Genomic DNA, 21317 nt, shown 5'->3' with positions numbered 1-21317 from the left:
ACTGCCCTTCAAAATTACACTGGGCTCTCTGCTGCTAAACCAGCCCAACCTCAGGCTGTCACAGGCCAACCATCCTAAGCTGATCTTGGATGAACTGTTTATAAATGCTCTGCAACACAGCCAGCCAGTTTGGGGAACTACTCTGATTTTATTTTTACAGGTTATCAGAATAAATTAGCTGGCCAAAAAAATTAACAGACGCAAAGAACAAAATACTGAAGGATTTTAGGTTTGTTGTTGTTTGTTCATATTTTTGTTCAGAATTTGAAGCAAGTGCATAAAATAATATTTACAGACAATATTCAAATATTTACCATCAAGTTTTTTAAAAGGTTCACTATTCAAACACAATTTAGAATGAGACTTGTACTGAAACAACTCTCATCCTCAACATTCTTTTAATGCCAGGTAAGTGTCCATAAAAATGATCATGTAGAAACAATAAAAAACTGGTCATCCCACAGAACTACATACAGCCTTATAAATCTGTATCTATGAGATTTTGCATTTAATTCTATATATATTTAATCTTTCATACATGTGTTATATATTTTTCTGTACATAACTAACGATGATTATTAATTCAACAGCAGTGATAACTGGCTGGGCAGAAGCACAAACAGTAGACTTTATCCAGATTTTGACACCAATTTGAGCACTTGCAAAAAGCTCATCAATCTCAGGAAAAAATAAAACTTCAACCTTAAAAGACTTTTTAATAAAAAAATCAAAACCAAAACCACCCAGACTCATCACTTCATAAAAAGCAGTCCTGGCCTGAATAATCTGCCTATTCATACATACACTTCTGCTGCTTTCCAGAGCAGAATTTTAAGCCTGGAGTCCACAAGCTGCTTTAAAAGCACTGCAAAAGGTAAGATGAGGTTTCTCGTAGTAGCTAAGTACATCTACCAGTTTGCTACTAGGGAACCCAGGAGACAGCTCAACTTCTCCAGACCCTAAAATTCCCCACTTTGCACCCTTTATCTCTCTGGTGCCAACTACAGACGATAGTTTTGCCTCTTAGCTGAGCCAGTGGAACAAGCTGAGCAATAACACCTTGCTGAGTGATTTCCCACCTGATCTAGCAAGTTAAGATGGATTACTCAAGTCAGAAGATCGCTGAAGCAGGCACAAGCAGATGCTGTGAGGTGCCACAGCAGTTTATGCCAACTTATCTCTGGACTGCCACAGTGGCACACGCTCTCTCTATGAGTTGCACGTTTTCCCCTTCCTCCCCTGGCAATGCATGTGATCTCCCAGCAGCAACAACTGACCTAGCTGAAAATTAATTTTTGGCCAAGCTATTTTTCAGCCAGAATAGTTACTGAAATAACTCAATGTACAGCCCTATAACTTCCACAGCTGATGCAAGCAGGATGGTAAAACTGCACAGGTACAGGCAGGAGGGACGGTTGAGACCTAGCGCTGGTATAAATTGCTGCAGAACCATTTTCCTATGAAAATTAAACACAATTTTAGTTGAATTCATGGCTCAAAAGCCACTTTGGAACGTTTTACAAAACAGGAAATTCAGATAAATTTGAAAACCAATTGTCTGCTGCGGAGTTTTGAGTTATCACTAATGAGTGAGATTTTTTTTTAAACTCTGCAACAACACAGCATTAGAATTGCTTCCAGCTACAAGCAAATGTTAATCATTTTAAATACAGATATTTTTCATTTAGAAAGTGAAACTGCATTGTGAATTATGCACCAAAAAGAGGCAGTATTTGTGCAAACTCTTTTATTACTATCCAAACCAGGCAGCTGGCAACAGCAAAAATGCTGGCAGCAATCTTACACAGTATAGTTACTTCTTAAAGCTGAAGTTGAGCTTTCACTGAAAGGAGATATCTCTAACATGGCTATGTAACATTTTAGTCTAGCTTTTGAAAAGTTATGTAAACAAGATGTGTAGTGGAGAGAGATAACACATACATAGAAAAAAAAAGTTTGCTGCTGTTTATTGATTTTATTACATGTTTTTAACAACCTATAGCTGGTATGTACAGCATGTTCTTCCAAAAAAGGAAATTTGCTGTTTCCTTTTTTATGCTGAAGTCCACACCCAGGAAAAATTACACTGAAGTTCTTGTACATTCATTTCTCACATTGATTTGTATTTGCATAGAAGTGACAAAAAAACCACAAAAAATCATCCCCATTTTTGAACTACACAATAAAAGCAAAGAACAAGTGTTACCTTCTAAAATGTTACACTTTCAGATGTTTCAGAAATGCACATAAGTTATATTCATATGTAACTGAAAGACAGATTTTTAATCTATTCTGCCACAAAATCAGCAAATTAACAATTCAAAAACTGTAAAGCCTTGTGTTTTATGCAGATGGGCTATAGCACGCCTTTCAGCTGTGGGACAATCTCCACCTGGCATCACAAAGTCAGCACAGTAACACACACTAAATACAACCTTGCAAAAGCACAGAAGGAAGCTCTCAGAAAGTAATTATTGCCTTTATCCTAAGCCCACTAAAACTAATTTCTTAATACACAAGAACATCAGTGTAATAAGAAAAAAGCCCAGCCAGAATTCACTGGCAGCACATCAACCATGCCTTCCCTAGCCAACCTTGCAGATGATGATAGCAAATATTTCCTCATTTCTTCTTTTCATTAACAGAAGAGGGAGCATTTCACTTGCTGACTGGACAAGCATAAAGCCTTCAGCCACTCCATTCTCAAAGATGTGTTAGCAATATCAGAAGTCATTCTGATACAAAATTTATTCCAAATTTATTGATAACCAACTACTAAAATGTGTCATCTTTTGACACCTGGGAGAGTGCTTTGATTTAACATCAAAAAGATCAAGTTCTTTCATATTTATCTCCACTTCAGAAACAGGCCTTCCATTTAGTTATACTCATCCTTATACAAAACCTCTTTACCCAAGAATTGGAACACCAGACAGCTCAGGGTATAGGTGGAGCCGGATGTTACCAATTTAGTGCTTAAAAAGCTGAATTTGTGGATGATGTTGGCCAAGCTACTAGAATGCCAGGTCCTTCAAATGACCTCCTATGGTCCCCAGGATGTTCCTGGACACTCTGGTTACCCCGCTGCTCACTGGAAGAGCACCCTCTGCTTTGTGGAAGATCACTCCCAGCAGGTCCTGCCAGCCTACAAGGACGCAGAGCAGATGAGGACACATCAGATGCAGCTTCCTGCACGAGGGGAAGATGTGACTCTTGGTGCCACTGCCCAAGGTAAGCACATGTTAAGACACATTAAACTACAATTCCACCAAAGAAAATTAAGAAACACAAGAATGACAGCTTATTCCCCTTTCCGAATGGACACATCCTTATTTCAATATTTACTTCAAGGGAAAGATTAGGCCAAACTACACATCCCAGTCTCAGACTTGTTTTCCAGAGACCAAGTATGCACTGATATCCAAGATACCACCTTTGACTCATCACCATTTCCTAAGTGAAATACTGACTTCTTCTAAATTAATCTGATACAATTATTTTTCTTCTCTTAAATAACCACAGATCAGTAATCTTTGAATGGGGGCAAGTTCAGTGTTTCAGTTCAGCCCAATATATAATTACTGTTTTTCATTTTACCACAAAGGATGAGAAAAGAAGAAAGATTTCTTTTTCTGTTCAGCTTCCACATCAAAAATGCTTTTAAAAAATTGTTAATAGCTATAACAGAAAATTAAATACAGGTACTTCTTTGTAGTATAAATACTACAGAGAAATTTGTAGTTTAAAACAACAAGAATTCATACAGACAACAGCCTCCTTCCTGCTTTTACACTAGAATGTACCAAGAGAATAAGTTAAAACTAAGTGAGTCAAAACTATGACTAAGTTAAGCATATGTAAGTGATCTCATACAAAACCCAAAGCAGAAATAGGAGAACTACAAATACAATGCAAATCATTTGGGGGAGGAAATACTGGCACTGGTTATTGTATATGTTGCAGTTTATGAGCATTATAAAGAGGAATCTCCACTTATACATGGTCTTACAGATTGGAATTTTTAAGAAAGTGACTTTTATAGTCTAATGATTTGCTGACAAAATGTGAGAACAGCATTAATTTAACAAAGATTTGCAAAACAGTTTTTCTGTGACAGAAAGGAATGGAAAGGATGGTGAGAAAAGACCAGGATCTTCTTAGCTCTTATGAGCAACAACAAAGTTAAGATTCCAGCCTCAGCTTTGTTACTCAAAACCTTCCCCTCTAATAAAACCACAAGAATACTAGTGGCATTTTGTTGCTGCTGTTGAAAAAGAAAAAAATGAAACACATGAAACTGCTTTTAAGACAGAAAGCATGTTTCATAAGCCATTCTGCAGCCAACTGTAAAGAGAAATGAAAAAGATATAGCACACAAAAAAAAACCCTAAAAATATTTAAGAGCCTCTGCTCAGTGACACCCCAAAGATGATTACAAGTAGGAATTCTATCACCTTTTGCAAAAGAAAACATTAATATTATAGCCTCCTCAGGCTAATTCCCCTACCACGTGCTTGGTTTTGTGCAAATTTTGTTACAGAGACTTTACCATCTTTCTGAACATATCCAACCCATTAATGAGAAAATACAATAGCCTAGGAAGTCCACTAACCACTCTGATTAGTTTATGAATAGAAAAGTAATAGAAGGTGGTAATTACAAAAATACAGGATGTTTAATAACAACACTCTTCTAAAGAGAGCACCTTTAGTACTGAAAAAGGCAATCATATTATTTAGTGATGTATAACAAGGTGCCTAGTGTCTCATTTTTTGTTCACAAAAGCTAGAATTTTCATTTCCTGCGTAACATTCCCAACAGAATCTGTTCAGCAAGCTTAGATGCATCTTACATTGGGCTAGAAACTCGCACAGCTAAAGCACACAACTATTTCTTACAATGAAGCCATATATACTTTCTACTGGTTCTTACACTAATAAGTGTAAGAACTAATGGTGGGAGAGAAAAAAGTTCAGAGAAAAAGCCTTCTCACAAATTTATTCTGACTTACAGTTTGAGGAGTTTAGGTTACTGGACCACACCTATGCAAGACGAATTAGGAAAAAAAAAAGAAGAAGAAATAGAATATGTCTTCCCATTTGTGGGTAAACACAAAAATGGCTTTATAGGCTACCCCAGAAATGCCATAACCACAACAACTGACAGATACTGGTCAATATTGTGGTCCCCTCTGGTTACCACATGACAAGAAACATCATCCTTTTTAGAAAGTTGTCAACACAATACACCACAGAGCAGAGCAAGGAGGAACTACAGAGTAAAAAGGAGAACATATCTGCCACCATAAATGACAATATTCAGCAGCATTAGAACTATCCAAGAGATTTTAATTTTCTGACACAAAAGGAGCATTAAATCACACATAGATATTGCCAGTATCCGCCCAGGAGACAGAGCCACAGAATTTGTTCGTCTATTCATTTGTTCTCAAATCTGTGATACTCCTTCCCTTTTGAAAAGCAAACAAACATCCTCTTCAGAAAAAAAAACAAACTAGCTAACTCTCCCCTACAACAAAAACTTATTGTCACAGGTCTGAGATGTGTTTGTCTAAAAAATGTCCCTGCACACCTATACCAGAGCAGAAGCCTGAAAAAACTGGAAAAGAAGTGGCAGTGAGAACACTGCTATTAGAAGGTGACTTCTAAGCAAGGTGAGTGGAGCAAGTCAAACAATTTGAAGAATCAGCAATATAAAGACAGATGGGAGATGAGAAGCAAGACAACACAGACTGAACTCTGAGTTTTCTGCTGCTGGGAGACCAGAAATTTTCTACAAGGCACAGAATATAGCAGCTGACTTAAAAATCTAGTCATAGGGGAATAGTACACATACTGGCAAGTACTTTTTAATGACACTTCCAAAATAAATCTAACTACATATTGTTGCCTTAATTACATTTTTAAGATTGATTAAATTTACGTAATTGCTTTATGAGCTCTACCAATAGATGCAGCTTAAAAGTCAAAGGAAAAAAAAAAAAGAAGGAAAAAAGGCACTCCCAAGAACGATTCCCTCTCAGAGGGCTGACAGCAGTCCCTAAGAATTAAAAGGATGCCAAGAGGATTGGCCATCCTAAAAAAAAAGGTTGGAAAAAACCAAATCACTTGACATTCTAGAAAAGCAAAGGAGGCAGAAAAGGCTCTGCTATTGTTAAGTATGGATTCCATCTTTTCTGACCTACCTAACCAATGTCTTTTCCAAGTGCCACATGAGGTGGCATGAGCAATCTTAAAGCTAGTGATTAATACTGATTATCTTCATTTGAGCAATGTCTCACTGATTACAACAGTCTGTCTTACGTGGAAGGGGTACAAGACACATTTGGAAAGGAATGAGGAGGAAGAGGAAGGTCGGTATACCAATGGCCAGCAAGCTCCATCCAGCTCTCCTCCACAAAACCCACTCCCCAACCGCATGAGGAGAACTACCAGAGAAAGTAGCACTGCCACACATCCACCTCCTGTGCAGCAGTGACAGGGGACACAAGCAAAGGCTGCAGGAGGCATCATGAGCAGGTCCTCACTGAAGAAACCCAGGCCCTCAGAAGAAACCCAGGCCCTCATGTGCAAGAGAAGAACAACAGGGACTCTGCATGGCTGTCCACCAGAAGGAAAGGGAGCCTGTTGCAGAGCTAAAGCCTTTGCTTATTAAAAAGAGTCCCATCAAGAGAAGATACTTAACAGCCTGCTTAGCAATCACAGCTGCAGCACCTTGTTTCAGTACCAAGAGCCACAGCCAAGCACAAAGCCTGTAGCAGACTGATGAGAAGCTGTCAGAACCACAAGCTAAGGGTGCATCACATCACCCAACTAAATCGAGACTGGGTGGAAAGGCAGGCATGACAACTATTTACAAACAACTGGGGCACTCATACCAGCAGCAGCAAGGGAATTTATTCAGGGCAAGGGAGAGCACAGCACATGCCCACCCCATGTGTGCACGGCTCTCCCCAAGTTTGCCTTTCTGCTACCCAAGTTATCTACTTCCTGAGCTGCTGCTACAGCAAACAAGGTTTTTTCAAATCTGAACTGCAGCCGAGCTATCCAATGAGAGGTACAGAGAGGATGGTTTAGAGAGAGGAATGAAATCATGAATCAGGAAGAAAGAACAGCAGGAAAAGTTCTCAGACAGTTTTTTTTCAGCTTTGGGAATCACTTCCCAAAGGAAGTGGTGTAAGGCTAACCACTTGAGTCATTTAAAATACTCAAGACAAAACTAAAATTCTGCACTCCCATCAGAAATTCATGAACATTCTTAGAGAAACAAGGATCCCTCCAAATCAGTTTTCCACAAGGGTGGGCGTTACTGGTGACATGGCACAGATCAGATGCCTGAACAGAAAGAGCAGAATGAGCTCCCTGGCTGCACCCACAGAGAACAACAGAGTTTTAACTGCTGACATTTCATTTTGAAACAAATATGGTTCATTTATCATGTGGCTGGCAAACAGATACAGCACTTAGCAGCTCCAACTTTGATTAAGGTAAGATTATGCATGCCTGTCAGCTTTTCACCTTTCAGCTGAAACATCTTTGAAAAGGACAAAAGTTGAAGGTGTTCACATCTTAAACTTGTCTTGTCTTGCCAATCTATTGCCAATGGCTCACTGTTTTTGCAACCCTGATAAATAGAGCCTTAGGCAAGCTTGCAAAATGCTACTTAATCATTACCCAGAGGCAAGTAATATTTTTTGTGACAGGAGAATGAATCATCGGTTTCGTCGCTGGGATGGATGTGGACAATGAATGTCTTTGCTCTTAGTCTTGTTTAATTTAGTCTAATTTACATCCTTCTAGTAGTATAATACTACTATTAAAAGGCCCATACAAATAACCAAGAACAACAAAATACCCTCACTGCTACCAAGCTGCCTCATTTCTCAAAACTAATTTTTCTAGCGCTGCCACCATCCCCTACCAAATGATCTGCGTGCCAAGAATACAAGTTATTTAAATCTCCTTCCACATACATAATGTCCTGCTTAATTTCAACACCTTAGCACACAAGCAGCATTAGCCGTGAGTGGTTCCACAAATCTAAATGGAGACAATCGCTACTCCTAAAGGTTTGTGTATCTTGGCATGAATAGGATTGTAGCAGCGATGGCAAATCTACCAGAAAAATCAACATTTTTCACCCAACAGCTATGTGCACATGTGCTGGCATGAATGGACTGTTGTATTCTATCAAGGGCAAATGAAGAACCAAACATGAACGCTGATGTTTCTTTTCATGAACAGTCACAAAGACTACCTAATGAGTTTAACAGGCAGTCAGATACTTATTCCATAACATAAAGACATCTGACATGGGCCTAAACAGTGAGTCAGAATGAATTTCCCATCAGTTCATGTTTCCTTCCAACCATCAGTAACTGAATGCAGTAACAGGAGACAAAGCACTGCACTACTTCTGTAAAATCCCCATGTGGGACATGGCACGGAGGCCTCACATTCCCACTGCATCCCGACACAAGTTTATAGCAAGCTATAGAGGCTCAGAGCCAGTTTGGACGATCGAGCAGCCAAACGCTGCACTGCGACCATCCCGTCATTCAAACCGCACAGAGCCGGCTCTCAGCGCTCGCTTTCTGCGGATATGTGCAGGTCACAACCCGGGGTAGTCAGGCTCCTGCACTGCCCTGCCTCACTCCTTTCGTTTCCATTCCTGTAACTCCAGCGCCCGCTTCCCGCGGAAGGCAGCTTCCCCCTCCGGACGCCCGCCCTCCCGGGAAGCCGCCCGAAACTTTCCCTGCCGAGTGCTGCCCCCGTCCCGGGCACCACCGGCGGGAGGCGGCGGCCGGCACAGGGCAGGGCACCGGCACGGGTTCCGTCCCTCTCGGAGAGGAGGGCTCGGGGCGCTGCCCGGGGCAGACGCTACCCCGCTGGCAGGGGTAGGGCCGGCCCCGAGCGGACAAAGGCCCGGCCGGCCCCGGCAGCACGGGAGGCCCGAGGCCGCCGTCCCGCCGCCACAGGAAGCCGCAGGCTGGGCCCGACACCTTCCCGCCCACAGCGCCGGGCGGGCACGGCGGGAGGCGGCGCCCCCTCCTCCGCCCGGGACCGGCGCCGGGGGACCCTCACACGGGGCGGCGGCGGCGGCTCCGGGCGCGGGAAGCGGCGCTCGCAGTCCCGCGCAGCCCGCCGGAGCCCGCCCGAGGCGCTGAGCCCCGGGACAGCCATAAGCACCGCTCATCTCGCTCCCGGCCGGCTGCGACCCCCGCCCGTCCTCCCGTTACCTCGGCCATGGCTCCGGGCAGCGGGCGCGCTCCGGCCCGCCCGGCTCGCTGCGGCGGCGTCCTGGGCTGGGCAGGGCTGGGCTGGGCGCGGCGGGACGCCCGGGCTCGCTCCTCGCTGGCTGCCCGCCGCCGCCTGCTCCGAGCTGCTGCGGGAACCACGCCCGCGGGGGAGGGGAGGGGAGGGGAGGTCCGCGCTCCGCTTTACCCGCCCCGGAAACACATTCCTCCCCGCTGCCGTCAAGCGGGCCGGGGAGGCGTCTGCGGCGCGGCGGGCAGGGACGGGAGCGCCGTGCTTGAGGCGGGGCTCGGTGCCCGCTTCCATCCGTGCCGCCCGCCAGCGCCTTATTTGGCGGGGTTTGCCGGCGGGCCGGCTGCCCCCGGGCTGGGCCGGTGGGTGGGACGGGGCTCGGGCTGCCCCGCGGCCCCCTCGCTGCTGGCGGTATCGAAAGGCTCTTCGACCCCAGCCCTTTTCCAGAGGTCTTCTCCTGCTCCCCTCCCTGCCTGGTTCCACGCGCAGACACTGCGGGGAATCTGGGCAGAGGGGGATTCCCTGTCCCTCTTGCTCGCAGCTGTTGCCAAGAGCAGTGGAAGTCACTAAGTGAGGAGGGGGCTTGTCGGTGCTAACACACGCTTTTCCCAGATCCCTCGGCCGGAGCCTCCTGGTGTTCGAGGCATGCTCTGTATTTTAAAGTGCCCCTTAAAATAGGTACCTGGGAAATTACCGATTTTAAAAAATGAAAAAGCGTGCCATTCGACACCTTTGTGAAGGTAAGGTGTTGGGAAACACAAGCTATCTGCTCACAGCTCTAAGCACTGTGCCTTTATGTGTGGCTACTGGAGCTTGTGTCAGTTCTTGGTTTTCTACGGTTAACTTAACCAGCAGTGCTGCAGCTTGTTTATAATTTCAATCACTTTCCCCCTGCTTGCTTTCTAGCTGCATTTTGGAATAAGAAAGGAATTATATTTCTAGTTTACTCAAGTGTGGCCGGTGATTCAACCCCGTGTTCCACTTGGGCAGTGCAGTGGTTTAGGGTGCAGTCTCATAACAGCTGTTTTAGCAGAAGCTTTTAATGCTGGTACAGCTGTAATTGCAAAACTGTTTCAGTGGTGTTGGAAAATGAGATTGAAATGACAGACTACTGCTCCAAGCAGCTCCATCAAAAGCAAGCACTGGCCAAATGAAATGGTAGCTAAATAACTCTGACATCCAGAGATAAGCACAGCATATGTTTCAATGGGTAAATCAATATATAATATTAATACTGCCAGGAAGGAAGAAAGCCACCAGAAAGCTGAAGTTTTTAAAACAGTAAAAATTAATGCCATGCAAAGTAAAAGCAAATGCTGGAGGGATAGTTGTCTGCAAAAAATATGGGAAATTTAAGTATTGGCAGATAAAAATTAGTTTTGTCTGAGGTATTCTCTGCTTCTTTATTGCAGGGGGGAAAAAGCACATCTGGTGTTAATTATGATAAAGTTGTGGATTTTAATCCTTGTATGGGCCGTTCACTTAAAAGATGGACTTGATAATCCATATTCTGTGAATATTCTGTGGTTTTGCCAGAATATGCAAATAGTGAGCAGCTGTCCACTATAGTGTACTGCAAAGAAGTGGTGGCAAAGATGTGCTCCTGAGATCACTGGGGCTCTGAGGGGTAAATAAAATAAAACTGCTCAACAGACTGGTTCAAGTGCTACCCAATGCTCTGCTCAGATCTTACTGTGTCAAGTAGCCAGTGGCTGGCTGTGCTGAGCAGTAGGAAATCAACAGGAAAAAGTCTCACAAATGGCTGAAAAAAAAAAAAAAACCTGAATTATTTGGCTGCTTTCTGGACTCCTTTGGAGAGCACAGATGGGTATGAAAATCATGAGTTATTTTCCAACACTTGTGAAATACTAAAGATGTCAGAAAAAAAAAAAAAGTGCTGGAGGTGTCTGAGCCAGTAGACACAATTGTGGGTGATGTCAAAATGTTTAATGTAGCATCTCTATACTGCAGTGTACGTGACATCTGGGAGAGTGAGTGAGCAGTTTTGCACAGGAGGGCTCAAGAAAAGATGGGTTTTCATGGATTGAGTGGGAAGCTGGGAAGTGTTTGGTTCACTGTTAACTTATCTTGCAGATACAGATTTTATTATAACTTTTACACAAACACGAGTCCCAAACCAGGTTTTGGTGTGCCCAGTGTTGCCTTGTCAAGAAGCCAGCTGTGTAAATCAGCGGTGCCCAGCTGCACTCGAGGGCTGGGGATGAGTATCCCTGTGCCAGGCAGCTCTGCTGCAATCCCTCCCAGTGCCTGGCTGGAACCTCTGGAGTGAGGGGTCACTGGGGTGCCTCAGGAGCCACTGCCTCCAGGGAAGGAGGAGCTGGTTGGTAGGAGAAGCTGCAGCATCTCCTGACCACTTACCAGGGTATTCCTTGGCTGCAGTTTCCCATTTGCCACACGTTGCTGCCAAGCTGCTGAACTCTGACTTACCAAAGCCCACACAGCCAGGGAGCTGTCACCCTGTTCTCCAGCCTCTTCTCCACTCCTACAGCTTGCAAAGGGTTTAGAAGGAGATATTTTTCAACTGGGGCCTCAGTGATAATAAACACAGGATGTGTTTTAATGCGCGTGGTTTGCACATTAATACCCAAATGCAAATGCCTCCCATCAAGGCACCCATTAGGCAACATCATAATCTCACCAGCCACTAGAACTTCCACCTTTACTTCTCCATACTGTACTAAGTACCTCTGTCACCTCTGCCCCAGGGCGTGATAATTTATCTGTGCTGCTCCGCTTTCCCAACAAACTTTGTTACTGACAGCAGAGTACTTTCCCTTTCTAGCCCTCTTCTTTTCCTTCCCTGCCTCTTCAAAATGCTCCTACCCTGCTTAAGGTATTTTTTTCTTTCCAAACTAAAGAAAACCAAATTATAAACCTGAGGTAAAGAATCATAGTCTGATCACAAAAGATAGATAAAGGGACAGAAAAGAGGAAGTCAAAGTCATTTTCCCAAGCATAGGAATGAAGCCAGGAAAAGAAAGCAGGTCTCCTGTGAACACATCAGACTGCAGCCACCTGGGCTGAGCTGGCTCCAGGAGCACACAGTTTTCCTGGCCTGACCTTGGAGCAGAGAGCAGCAGCTGCAGCCGCTGTTTTATTCCACTGCAGCTGTGCAGTCGCCAAGGGGCACAGTGAGCACTGAACCTCGCTGGCAGCTGGTCAGCACGGGGCTCTGGCTTCCAGCGTGGAGGATGGAGGAGATGTTAGGGCTTGGACAGAAGATTCACAGAGAAAGTATTATTAGAAGGCTCACTTAGTACAGGAAGTGATGGTGCTTCGTGGTTGTGGTCATTGCTTTTGATAACAGCCTCTATTTGGCTGCTCATGAGGAATGAGCAGCACTTCTCTGGAGGCAGCCTGTGGCCATGTACAGGGTGCCCATGATATGGAATGCTGTGTTTACACTGGAGCCATGTTCTCCTGCCCCACACAAGGAGTGACATGAGTCACAAATGTTCAGCCAGGAGATTGCCACAGATTGTATCCTACGGGCAAAGGTGTGCTCTGCAAGATTGCCTGCCTGCTGTTCATGGGAGCAATGTACAGCACTAAGGTGCAATAAAGCTGATATATTAACACCTGGTTTGTGATCAATGCTTAGATCTCTGCTTTGTTCAATCCACAGTCCTGTGTTTAACATGAGCCTGAAAAGGTCAGAGTCCACCAAGCCCTTCCTTCAGCTTGCCAGCGTTTAAAAAGCAACTTGTGGCTGTCAGGCAAGAAGAAAGGAGAGGTCACCAGAGCACATGGCCCCTCTGGTGGGACTGTGCCCTTGCTGGCACAGAGCAGGCTGTGGGAGTAGAGGGGCTTGGGGACAGCTTTGTTACAGCTGCACTGTGCCTTCTGATGCTTCCTCTGGCTCGTTTTCTGCACTTCCTTCAGCTGAAGAGCTGCTCTCCCCTCTGTGCATATGTTTGGGTGGGCTGAGCTGTTGCTGTTACAATCCCTGCTGCCATTAGCATACACATTCCTTCTTGTTTGTCACACTTATATCTTCCAAAGCACTTTTGTGGGACTCCTATGTCATTGTGAAGAGAGTTTGTTTTATGCAGAAATTCTATAAGATATTTTGATCCTCAGTAAGCAAGGCAGGAATCCTTTTTCATGGTTAGGCATGAACTACAGGTTGCCCCCTGTGTTCCAAAGTAAAGAAGCGAGCAGGAGTTAAGTGAAGAGACTAAAGCCTTTGAGATTTATGTTCAAGCACTCATACTCATGATAACACAGGGCAGAGAACTTCTGCAGCTACTTATGTTGCTTGAAATGAATAATGTTTTCTAGAAAACTAGATTAAAAAACTTCTAGCTTGAAGATATTTTAGTGTTTAATTACCCAAGAAAAAATGCCTTTGGGAGATTAAAAATATCCCCAAAGGATGATAATTCTGAATGCACAGTAAATTTCTGAGATTCAGCAGTTAGTTAATTCTTACCATGTGGTGCTTTTATTCTGTGAGACTCTGAGATCACGTGCCTGCATATTCTGTTCCCTCCTTCTCAGGGGATTCCCACTGTTTAGACAAGCAGCTCATGCTCATTCAGGGGAAAAATGAATTCCACTGCTCCCAAAGAAATGAACAAGGACGATTGCAAGAGCTCTCCCTGAAGAATTCTTCTGCTTTGGTTTTGCCCAGAGGGACATCCTGCAAAATTTTAAGCTCAATGCAGTAGTTATTAGTGCATAAAATTACTGAAATTTAGACTTGTGCAGAGGAGAGAAAGGATAGAAATGAGAAAGGAGGATTTTGGTATCAGCTGTAGAAAAAGTAGGAGATGGTAGCAGTCTACTAGTACTGAGAGTCTGTCATGAGAGCGGGAGTAAGGACAGATTTAATGGTCATTGATATACAGGGGAAAGAGGAGCTATGTGGAAAACAGAATATTTCAAGCAAGACTGGTAGGCAAGAAAAAAAGGCAAAAATAGTCTGAAGGAAATAAGTAGTAATGGTACCACTGGGAAAAGAGATTTGGGAAATGGAATGACTATTGTATGAGGTGATTGGCTGTTCCAGTAGAAAACAATGGTAAAAAAGGCAGAACAGAGTATTTTTTCTAATACTATTTCTGTCAAGTAGTAGAGTTTTACATTGAGATTGTTTCTGAAACCCCCAATTTATCCTCCTCATTATTACACTCGTGAAGTTATTTTCATGATTGTGTTTTTTCAAATAATTTCATTGACTTTTAAAAAAGTTATTTTTTTAAGGCTCATCTCTAAAATGCTTTGGCAGTAATGATGTTTGGATGAAGATGCCAGAGATTTACAGCCAGAATCTCTTGCTTGTGCACTCTCAATCATCTTTCTAGAACAAGTGCCATCAATATTCTTTTTCTTAAGAGGTTATGTCTGGACGTTAATAGCAGTTTTGCTTGAATATTGATTTATCCCACTACCTTGTCATCTAAGCAGAGTCTAATAGAAAGAAATTCTGACTTTCTGTTGTCTGTTCAGCCAGCTTTTCTTGCCTTCTTTATGATTCTGACAGCAGTTGCCGTAATTTTGCAGCAGTAAGCTGTGTAACTCACAGGACTCATCAAGCAAAGAATTGAGTTTCTCAGTCTACAGGTTCAGGCTCTTAAATGAAATTCATCATCAGGTAGTGAGAATTGTAGTTTGCTAGTATCCTTGGCAGTAGGATATTCTGGCCACAGAATTTAAGAACACAAAGTTCTGATTTTAGCTGGGTGTAATGAACCAACAAGGAATGAAAGTGAAAAGATAATTGTTGATGAACTTACATACAACAGAGAGATTCACAATCAATTTTGAGAAAAGCTCAAAAAGAACAAGGTTGAACATTGCAAGGAGGTGAATTGATCACTCTAGTACAGGTTATAAATGTATTTTAAAGTTACTATGCTTCTAATGCACATGTAGGCCATCCTGGATGTCCCGTTGCTCAGATGGTAGGAAGGCATTTGGCTTTCAGCCTTTTGCCTCACAGCTTACCCAGGATCTGTGGTATTTTCTGTAACCACATACTTGAGTGTGTGGCATTGGCTTTCTGCTGTAGCTGAGGTTTAGCTAAAATTAGACTGTCTTCAGACTAGTAAACATACATCTTAATTCTCTTTGCTTGTCTGGTATCTGTATCACAAAAAATCTTGTGCCATATGATCCATCCTCCATCTTATCCTGTCCTTCCTTTTTATTCTCCCCATTTTCATCTGTGATCTTTCAGATTTCCTCACCTGCTTTGAACAGTCCTTTTTCTTTGGTCTGCAGTGTGGGCACTGGGCTGTTCCTTTTGCCAGTGGCACATACACCCTCATGCTTACATTCCTGCTGCACTGATCTGTCCCCGATTCCCATTCAGAAAAGAAGAATTCCAAGAGCTGTTGAGGCACACAATGTCTTCTGAAAATGAACCTGCAGGTTCCAAGAAAACTCCACCAAGCTACTTTCCAGATTGGAGTCTGCATGCTATAAACAAAGTTTTGAAAAATGTCAAATTCTAGTTTCTATCAAATATACATGTCCAGTCTCATAAAGTAGCCTGATTTACAAAGCTTTTATAAGAAAGGCCAGGGATGCTTCTAATGGCTTTAAGACCTTTGCCCTGAGGATGGGAGGTCGCTGGAATTATTTTAACTTCATTTTCTGTTATCTTTGTTTTACACTATTGAAAATGGCAGGTTTGTTTTTACTTTCCAAAGGAAAACACACAACTTCAGGAAAATTATTTTCTTAGATGCCTTCAACCTGATGCATTAATATTGCAAATCTGTATAATAGTAAAATGGGGTTACAAAGAGAAATCTGGCCTTGACTGAGGGCAGTAATACTTACATACTAGTTTTGTAGGTTTACAGGAACATTGCTGAAGTCATATGATAAATTTCCTAGAACTGAGATTTGTAAAAAGCTGTATAATGAAAAGAAGATGGTGTTCAATTTAAATAATTATCTTAGGTGACATAGCTGTAAATCCTGAATTAAATTGGTCTGTGCTGTGTAATTTCATTGTCTAAGCAGATCTGGCAGATTAAGTTTAAAAGCCATTATTAATAGTATATATTAAATTAGCTTTGAAACATTTTGATAGTTTCTCTTTTGACAGCATAAGTCTTTAAAAAAAAAAATGATGGCAGTTTTGTCCAAAACCCCCTCCTTTTAGTTTTTTCTTTATGAAAATATCATAAAAGTCTAATACCTTATTTTAAACTAAGTTACTTTCTTTTATTATTTTTCAAATATCAAAGCAGAAATGTTATATTGGTGTAAATATCTATTTGTGGACTATAAAACTATTCTGCAAGGCATCCTCAGGAACACATCCGCTGTGCTCAGGCCAGTGGATTCTCAGCTTGCTGAAGTAAGAGCAGCTCTTCACCTCTGCTGCTTTCCACAGCCCCGCTGGCCCCATCACTGTTTACAGCTTGCCAAAGGAGCCCAGCCCATGATCCATCCTGGCCAGTGGATTCTCAGCTTGCTGAAGAGCAGCTCTTCACCTCTGCTGCTTCCACAGCCCCGCTGGCCCCATCACTGTTTACAGCTTGCCAAAGGAGCCCAGCCCATGATCCATCCTGCAAGCAGCCAGCACCAAACCTTCCCTGAGATCCATCCCAGCCAGAGGCAGCTGCTTAGATTCCAGGCTGACACCAGCCAGTGGACACAGTGATTCATGCTGCCTGAAGATTAGTGCCTGAAAAGTCTTGCATCTCTCTCCCTTGACTGTAACACCCAGTTTGAACTTGACACTTAACTTCCCATGGGCAAAGTGAAGTGTGGGGAGCCCTCCCTCCCTTTTATGTTCCACAGTTATGGATAATGGATCTGAGCACTGGGAGAAATGTGTGCATGCCCCGTGCAGGCGGCCACAGGAAGTTGTGAGCTCTCTGCTAAGTAGATTGGAGGCTGTAACCACGTCCTGAAGTTTTATAAACTTCTTACTCAGTTCTTCTCTGTGAAACATTTCCACTTAGTCACTGGCTATTCAGCACAAATGATTGATCAGAAACATTCCCCTAATGTAAATCAGTCTTATCATGTTTAAACACAAATATAACTTCTGCCAGCCAGGATGTTATGCATACTGGGAGTGGGAGGGATGCAAACAGCTGGAAGCATTCCCTGTTTACTGAATCCATATTGCCATAGTGCTGCTTTGCACAGTTGGAGAATTGCTGTGCAGAAGGAGCAGTTCACAAAGAGTTTAAAATTTCTTGGCCTTAAGAGCACATGATTTGCTTTTCATTTCATGCTTGGATTTCAGTCCTCTGTTTGGACAAAAAAAATAAGAAGACAGAAATGTTAAGTATACTGGTATTTTATTTATTCCACTAATTTCACTACCATCTTATAGTAGATAACACCTTCCCTCCAAATACTTGTTTCACATTTCAGAGGGTTCTTTCCTGCTGCTGGGAGATGCATTTTCTGCCTTTGAAAGTACCATAAAAGTACCGTGAGCTGACTCAAGCTGACTCATGGTTGGGGCAGATGAAGCTTACAGCTCAGCTAATTCTGGATAGCATCGCAGGTTATTTATACAACATGCTTAAGGCTTTCAAGTGACTTGTTTGTTCTTCCTTATTTAAAATTTAATTTTATTCCAGGCAAGCCTTGGGTATTTATGTAATAATTTTATCTGCTGCACCTCATCCTTTTACTGGAGGTAAACTGAATACAAGTGGTGTAATTTTTGTTTGGAGGCTTTTTTATTTTCTGTTGGGAAAAATATGGGACTGAAGTGAAAATAAAGGCTGTCATTCTTGTTGTCTGGACATTTTTGCTTTAGTCAGACTCTCAGCCTTGACTTCTAAGTGCAAACAGGAACTTGAGTCACTTGTGGGAAAAGGTGCAGACTTGTTTGCGACATTTCACCTGCAGGAGAAGGTTTGTCCTTTGCTCTTATTCAAATGACACAGCACTGATAAATCCATATACTGAACTTCTTGTATCACCTTACTTTCTTTATCTTACTGGACTTACTGACTTAAGAGCACTGTGGTATTTCTGGAAATAAACTTTTTTTCCTGGAATACAGGAAATTTAATTTAAAATTTAAAAGATATGTTTTTTTTCACTAGGTAATTTTTATAATTTTTTTCTTCTCACAGAAGTCATTGAATAACCTAGTAAAGGAAATATTCAGTTATGAGATAATTTGTGTCTAAAAGAAAATCCCAGGGTGGTTGTATTAAATGTCTTGCTGTAGGATAGAGGAGATCTCATCCACGATATGCAGTTAATTTCATATAGGAGTTCATTGACAGTTTTCTCACATGGCACTCTCTTTTTATGTTTAGGGTTTCATATCCTTATGCTTATATCCCGTGACAGAGCATCCCCTCAATGATACAATGCTTCCCTGGCTGCGTAAGGAATGTGAATTCTGGTGGCTGGCTCCTTAAATTTTAGATGTCACCCCCGTCATCTTCTTTTCTTTCCAGTACTGGTAAATAAAAGACAAAAATTTATGTGATTACATTTCTTGAAGTGAAGGAAAGGAGGTGGATTAATTGTTGTGTAAGTGGAATCTGAATCTTGATCTGTTTATGTCTGTACATATATATGCATACACATAGATGCATATACATATATGTATGTATGTATGTGATTTATAAAGATTTTTCTCTTTTGCACTAAAAATCCTTTTTGAAACTGTATCAGGGTGGTAACTCTCTATACTGTCTGATTTTAATACTGATTGAGAACATTTAAATAACTCATCTAGGTGAAAGAGCTACTTACTGATTTCTTAAAACTTTATAGGCTAAATTGTATGGGCTAAATTCAGGAAAAAAAAAAAAGGTTCTGCTTTTGATTTATTTAGCAGTGTTATTCCAATATTCTCTGAGAAGAGTAACAAGTTTCTTACTAGCATTTAAGTTCCTATGTTTCATATCCCCACTGGTGTACCTATTTGTTCTAGAAATAAGATTTGTCACTCTTTATTTTGGATAGGTAATTGTTCTAATTATGCTGCTATGACCCTGAGATGCCACCGCTGCTCATGACTTTTCTAGGGAAAACATGAACCTTAGGGAGCACGTGAGTTCATGAGAAACTAGTGAAGCCTTTTCTGCTTAGTGCTTTTGTCTTTATGGTTTGCTTGCTTTTTAAATGAGCTATGGCAACATTTCAATTTGATATCAAAATTCATTGTGCAGCTAAACTGTTCTCCCTTTCTCTTGTGGGCTGTTTGGGCAGCAGCACACAGACTGCAGTACTTGTGGTTGCTGCACCCTGTTCCTCACAGCATGAAGGATGGTGCTGTGCTGCTGGCATGGCTCAGCAGCCCTGGGCTTGTGCCATTTGCTTCATATTAGGCCCCTGGCTTGAGACATCTCAGCGAGGAAATGTCCCATGGTAACTGCCAAAGCTTTTTGTTTCACAACCCTTTTTCTGCTGGTGCCCCATGTCCCCACCCCAGGTCAGCCTCCCCACAAACCCTCATCCCAGGCTGCTGCTGTCAGCCTTGCTGCTGCTCTAAACGTTGTGCCTGTCCTTGAGTGTTTTCCCAGATGCTCAGCTGCTGCAGTACTTTTGGCTACTGGTGCTGCTGGCTAATTCCAGATCAAAATGCATTCTTCTGTTAAAAATATTCCTCAGGCAACCAAAAATATTCACGTCTCATCTTTTTCTGTATTTGCTAGAGATTCACTAATGGGATCCCAACACTATGGAGCACACATAGATACACCAGTTGCTAGTGATGAGATGAAAAGCCTTTCATGTTTCCATGTTAACTGGGCTAAAAAATGAGCCAGTAGTGTAAAAATGTAATTTGACTGTGCAAAATTGAGATACTGCATATATACCACTTTCTAATATAGTACCACCCACTTGAAATTATTATTCAAACATGCAAATCGGGTAACCCAAAAGAAAAGCCTGCCACCTGTTCTCTGTGGCCTCCTTATTCTATTGTTTCACCATCCTTTGAACATTATTTTATTGAAAACACTTTCACGAGCTGGCTGGCTGTTTTCCTGGAAAATAGCTTCTGAATAAATAATAGGTTGTGGTGGAAACTCCATGGAAACTGTGGGGTTGTCAGCTCTGATTCCAGCTGTTGTCCTCATCCACATCTCCATTGTAACCAGTGGATATATTAAAGTGTAAATCTTGTGGTTTCCTCTCTGACAGACTTCCAAGCTTTTCCCTTCACTTTTCTGTCTACTGTGTGGACAATTTTCATTAGGTCTTTTACAAGTCCATGAACTTTATGCAGAAGGGATGACCATCAGTAATTACCAATTTGACTGTAATAGTTTGGTAAACCTGTTAATCTAGAGTCCATTGGCCTCATAGCCTCACTTAAATTGCAATACTGAAAAGGGAAATTAGTCAAAATCAAGAATGGTTTTGATGTTTGCAAGATATCCTGTGCAGTTCTTTTTGCAAATGATGGGCTAGTTTTATTCTGAGCTCCTAAATCTAGAGTTCCCTGTGAGGATAGGTGTCTTAGTCAGAGTATGTGTTTAATATAATACCTATATAAAGGAAAAAAAAGAGAAATATGAGTACTTTAGAACAATTCTATTTCACATAGACAAACCTGGGTTTTTTTCTACTACCTTGTATAATTATTCTGTGTTACAATTTGTTTTGAGTTTCTAAATTCATAACATATAACTCGTTTCTTATTTTTTATGTTCCTCAGTTCTACAGACAGTGAGAGAAAATAACACCCTGAAGGTCCTGGCAGAGTCTTCTGAAGATAGAAACTGTACAATAGGTGTGGTGTGCTTTTCCTCTGGGTAATGATTCTGCAAGGCAGGGCAGCATTGCTTCATGTGGGATTGTCTCATTTTAAGACTGTTAAAAGAGTGGTTACATTATGATTTCTTTTCCCACTAAATATTGCCAAAATATTTTTAAAACAGGATTTCATTAAAACAGGTCAGACTGTCACACGCAAATAATTAGAAAAAAAAAGGCAGCAACTTTTTGAAGAGAATTAAAAGTACTCGAGTTTAGTTTACAAAAACACTAATCCTCCACTGGAGAACGGAAAATGCATGGCTGGCATGGACTGTCCTCCTGTCTCTTGTTTTCTTG

At 42.1% G+C, this 21317-nt stretch overlaps 1 protein-coding gene across 3 annotated transcripts in view; it reads right to left on the bottom strand.

Annotated features, from left to right (window-relative positions):
• ITGB1 (integrin subunit beta 1) overlaps positions 1-9451 on the bottom strand; it is a 42418-nt gene extending 32967 nt beyond the window's left edge. Inside the window, exon 1 of one of the 3 annotated variants that reach the window (XM_041487349.1) lies at positions 9260-9451. In XM_041487349.1, the coding sequence (XP_041343283.1) occupies positions 9260-9268 (9 nt within the window). In that variant the 5' untranslated portion in view covers positions 9269-9451. The remainder of the gene's footprint in view (positions 1-9259) is intronic. The other 2 variants (XM_041487333.1, XM_041487340.1) reach the window with 2 other exon arrangements.
• Between the last annotated feature and the right edge of the window lie 11866 nt (positions 9452-21317).

Source organism: Pyrgilauda ruficollis, unplaced genomic scaffold, assembly GCF_017590135.1.
Source record: "Pyrgilauda ruficollis isolate IOZ18807 unplaced genomic scaffold, ASM1759013v1 scaffold12, whole genome shotgun sequence".
Classification (NCBI taxonomy): domain Eukaryota; kingdom Metazoa; phylum Chordata; class Aves; order Passeriformes; family Passeridae; genus Pyrgilauda; species Pyrgilauda ruficollis.
The sequence above is the reverse complement of the archived record's forward strand: the minus strand, read 5'-3'. Positions and strand labels throughout refer to the sequence as shown.